This window comes from Sinocyclocheilus rhinocerous, unplaced genomic scaffold, assembly GCF_001515625.1.
Source record: "Sinocyclocheilus rhinocerous isolate Xijiao unplaced genomic scaffold, SAMN03320098_v1.1 scaffold99, whole genome shotgun sequence".
Lineage (NCBI taxonomy): Eukaryota > Metazoa > Chordata > Actinopteri > Cypriniformes > Cyprinidae > Sinocyclocheilus > Sinocyclocheilus rhinocerous.
The window spans coordinates 624,567-629,726 of record NW_015670981.1 but is presented as its reverse complement, the minus strand read 5'-3'; the positions used below and the strand labels follow the sequence as shown (position 1 = coordinate 629,726).

Genomic DNA, 5,160 nt, shown 5'->3' with positions numbered 1-5,160 from the left:
AAACCATTGTCGTAATAAAGCTTAAAGCTTTGCAAAGATTTGAAATAGAATGCTAATCGTTCACAACTCACAAAATCATAAAACTATTTTGCCAAAGTGAATATAAATATATATCTCCAACTTAATACAGAACCGTTGACGAATATGGTGGATGCTGAATCCATTATCTCATGTGACTAAAATGTTCAATCTACTACGTTCTGTTGAGCAATCAGAAGGATCTAAACAAATAATTGGTTAATATTCATTGCATCTAAAATGATCAATGGAGCATATGCCATATTTAATTTGACGTGAATGAAAATTAGGCTGATATTTCCCCAACTCGATGACTTTTCATTCGCGTTAAAATAAAAATGGTGTCTTCTCTGACTAAGAGCTGTATGCTTGTTGGTAAATGATTGGGAAAATCAAGACACAATGGATGGTGTTTGACATCAGTGCAAGCAATTAAACAGAAAAACACATGAAGAGAGTGAGGACCAACAGCACAAAATCAGTCACATGACCCCACGATTAAATTAACTTTGCACTCGCCAAATAAAATATTTCTGCTTCATGAGGTAGTTGCTCGCTGGATTAGAGAGAGACCTCGAAAGTCCACAACAGTAGATGGCGGCCATTTTGGTGTGTAGTTATGGCTTCTCCATTGATTGCTTCCTCCGCAAAAGTGTGCCAAAATTCACCACAAAATGTGCAGAAATATTACATTAAAAATATTATTAAATGTATATAAATTATCACATTCACGATAATGTTTTGATTTGTCATGTTTATGTTGCTGTGTTTATACGGAATGGATCCGAGTACTGTAGTAGATCTATGCAGCCAGCAGGCGGTTGGTTTCGTTTTTTTTTTTTTGGCATTTCCATGTGGTCCTGTTCGGTATCGCAACTTGGCTTCTCTAAAATGTAAAAAAGCTCTTTGCTGTTGCACTGTACACATACTATAAAATTCAGATTTTTTTTTCTTTCATATGTGCTTATATGGGCTCCTTATATCAGTTGGTTCTTTGATGTCCTTTTGGAGTTTCTAACTGTCCTTTTTTGGAAAGGCATCTAAATTTATCTTGAAAAAAGCTTGCAGAAAATATAGATTTTTGAGAATCACCCTTCAATCTTTTGGTTTACTTTGCTGGATATAGCAAATGATGACAAAATAAACATTTGAAACAAGATAAATGGTCTATGCTTAATTTCATGAAGTGTGCGATTAATCGCAATTAATCACAGAAAAAAGATGTGATTAATCAGATTTAAAAATGTACTCGATTGACAGCCCTAATTTATATATATAATAAATATAAACAGTACATACACATATATTATGTAAACAAAAACTTTTATTTTGGATGCGATTAATCGCAATTAATCGATGCCTAGCACGAACATAAATATATAAAAATTAGGGGTGTCGATTTAACGCGTTAATGTAATTAATTAGTTATGGAAAAAAAGCCGCGTTATCATTTTTAACCAAGCCGCAACATTCCGGTCTCTCTCTTGAAACCAACATGTAAGCGACTTAAACTGCAATTCATCGACTGGCCACTAGAGGCACCAAAAGGGAGTCAATCCCATAGATTGATTTATTTTCAAGGCTTCAAAAATGCTCTTCAGATACCTACGGGTGACATCACGGACACTACGTGCATGTTTTTTTACAGTCTATGTGTAACAAAGTCAGAGATCAGGAAGGAAGAGGACGGGGTCGGCTTGACTGCTACTGGTGGTTTTATTTAGTTTTCAGTAAACAAACAGAACGTCGCTCTACCAGCACTCAATATAACACAGTGCATAAGCAATATAAACTTGGGGCTCTCAAGAGCAAATAGTTTCCACGCACACACATCCACCAGTCAGCAGTCTGTCCCTCTCTGTCAGCTTCTCATTTACCAGTCTCTTTATGCGGTCTCTCCACGCCAATTACTGAAACAAGACACAGGTGTTTGTCATTTGCACTTGACCCACTTACTCACCGCTCGTCTCCCAACTCTCTCTCCCGCTGCAGACCTCGCTGAACCACACCCACCTCACCACACTATTTTTTTTTTACGCAATTAATGTACCCTCCCTGCCCCACATATGTCATCTTACATTTCATAAGATGTGTTAGATTTGAAGCGGCACTGTGCATACAGATGATCGGTGTTTGACATCACAGTACCACGAGGGGGTTAAATGTCACTTCGATATCATGACTTTCAGGCTTTTACAATTAACAGGGGCTGGTTGCATAAACTGCTTAGACTAGACTTAAAAGGTTAGTCATCTAATTTGTTTTCCTCAATACTGCTCATATCTTTTTAAAGTCAGTTACAAAAAGGTAGATTGGCCCAATTTGAATCCGAAAAGTAAGACTGATTACCTCTTGGCTAACTGCTAGTTGGTCAAACTAGTTCTTAAGACACAGTCTTAACATTGTGGCTACGGTTATGCAATTGGACCCAGGGGACATATGTATCTTAGAGTCATTTGTCTTTGACTTGTAAAATGGCATCAGTGTCATATTACCTTCAATGCTTTACTTTGCAAGGGCTTTGATGGTGTGATGAGCACCATGAGAGACAGAGAAATGGACATTTGGAGAGAGAAAAACAGGAAGTTTTCGAGCATGTCTTGAACTGCTGTAGATCCATATTTTTCTCATCTCGCCTGCAGGAAAAATGAACGCTTAATCAGCTGTTAACGAGCTAGACACATCATGGGCGCTCACTGCTGCAGCAGCCTGCAGGATCGTTTTCCACCGTGTTGCTGTATTGAACACCATCCACAACAACACAAGCTGCAGCATTCAACACGTTTAAGTGCATGTAATCCAAAGCATGAAGATGACTAAAAATTCAATTATCATAATGATATATACATTAAGGCATTTAGCTATAAAGCACTACTACAAAATAACTAAATTTAGTAATGATAATAATCAAATAAAACTATTCCTCTTCCAACTAAAGCAGAGTGTGAGTGTTTACAGGTGTGTGCATATTACAGCTTCAAAAGTGGCTCAACCAAACAGATTTGGAACTATCCGTTTAAGCGTCAAACTGCAAACATGACAAGTGCTAAAGTTGACCAGACTTAATCCTTCATACGCTTCTCAAGATGTTTGTGAATCAATTTTAAAAGGTTTGTGTTGCAGGGAACTTTCTAGTCTTAGTTATGGACAAGCTTTGCAGAGGGATCGTCACCCCATCTTGGTCTTAGTTTGCATCGTTTGTCTTTGCCAAGGTTACGGCAGGGTGTTTTTGTAACCTACAACTCCCTCTGGGCACCAACATACACACACACACGCACACACACACACACACACAAGATGCACTCCACCATCATCCAGACTGTCTTTGGGCCTCACATCGGCTCAAACACCCCCTCAGTAAGGATTTTATTTGCATTCACAAAACAGAGCACCATGCATCACACATTGGTGCATTAATAAAGAATGTAACTAATGTGAAGTGGCAGGTGTGAATATAACGTCTCTGAACGTAGCTCATCCAATCAAATGTATAATGTATTACTGTTGCGAGTCTTTTGTTTTTAACTCAAGACTTATATAACGTGAAGCCGCTGTTTTTGCACTGATTTTGCATTTGATATGAATAGTCTTCTGGTTTGCATCCATCCAGTTCCATATAAACAGAAGAATGAAACGAGGCACTTTTCATTTGTTATGCATTTAAAACACTGGATTATACAAAAATAAATTTTACTAGATGGTTATGTAATCTTTAAGACATTTTTGGATTTAGTTTCTTGCCAAAATATTACATTACATACATGTATGCATTTTAGCAGCGCTGATGGCAAAGGTGAATTTTCAGCAGCTGTTACTTCAGTTTTCAGTGTCACATGATCCTTTAGAAGTCATTTTATTATGCTGATTTGGTGCTCAAGAAATATTTCTTATTATAAACGTTGAAAACAGTTTTCGCTGCTTAATGTTTTTGTGAAAACCGTGATACACTACAATTCAAAAGTCTAGTGTAACATTTCAAAAAAATAAACTAATACTTTTTCAGCAAGGATGTGTTAAATTGATCAAAAGTGGCAGTAAAGACATTTATAATGTTATAGAAGATTGCTATTTCAAATAAATACTGTTCTTTTGAACTTTCTATTAATCAAAGAATCCTGAAAAAATTTATGTTTCTACAAAAATATTAAGCAGCAATATGTTTCTATATTGACAATAAAAAGATCCATCATTAATAAATCATCACCAATGATAATTGATAATAACTGAGCAGCAAATCATCATATTTGAATGATTTCTGAAGTATTGTGACATGAAGACTGAAGTAATGGCTGCTGAAAATTCAGCTTTGCATCACAGGAACAAATTACGTTCTCAAATATATTCAAATAGAAAACAGTTCTTTAAGTTGTAATAATATCTCACAATATTACTGTTTTTACCGTATTTTTTTATTCATATAAATGCAGCTTGGTGAGTATAAGAGACTATAATATTATAGCACATAATTATAGTTTTAATATAATTCAAACAAACCAACTCATGGCTTCACTACAGGAACAAACCACCCATTAACGATGTGCGGATCTGGAAATATCAAGAGGGGTGTGAGAGGTTAATTGTCATTAGTCAATCTGTGTGATGGTGTAATCCCATCAAATGCATCACCCTGCAGGCTGCCTGACATGCACTTTCTATTCCTGCTCCTAGAAACGTTTTAGCATCAACAACACGCCCACCCTCTGGTTGCTGATGAAAAAGACCTCTCAGTGGAGTCTCAGGACCGTATGACAGCAAGCCACCTACACACACACGTGTTTAATGATTTAAAAAATGTGTAAAACGGAGTATTACAACAAAATATTTAAATTTGATCTTTTTCTCAAACAATATTTGCTTTTCAAAATGATAGATACAAAAAGTACGAAAAGCAAGTAGGTACAAAAATACAAATATTTTAAAACTTTAACCTTAAATTTTAAAAGAAATATTATGTTTATAAAATAAAAACAAAATAAATTAAGATAAAATATAAAATTAAAATTAAAAATGAGAGGAATTAAATTGTACAATATTGAAACAATTCTTTTAAATTATAATAACATTTCCCAATATTACCATTACTGTATTTCTGATCAAATAAATGCAGCCTTGGTGAGCATATTATCATATATATATATATAT

The 5,160-nt window shown here is 35.4% G+C and overlaps 1 protein-coding gene across 2 annotated transcripts in view; it reads right to left on the bottom strand.

The window, feature by feature from the left end:
* Positions 1-1,725: 1,725 nt before the first annotated feature.
* The window catches only part of LOC107734529 (GRIP1-associated protein 1-like), a 46,975-nt gene continuing 43,540 nt past the window's right edge, over positions 1,726-5,160 (bottom strand). The window contains exon 28 of one of the 2 annotated variants that reach the window (XM_016546508.1): positions 1,726-1,928. In XM_016546508.1, coding sequence (XP_016401994.1) covers positions 1,926-1,928 — 3 coding nt within the window. In that variant the 3' untranslated portion in view covers positions 1,726-1,925. Of the gene's footprint in view, positions 1,929-4,487; positions 4,779-5,160 lie in introns of those variants that run through there. The other variant, XM_016546507.1, reaches the window with a different exon arrangement.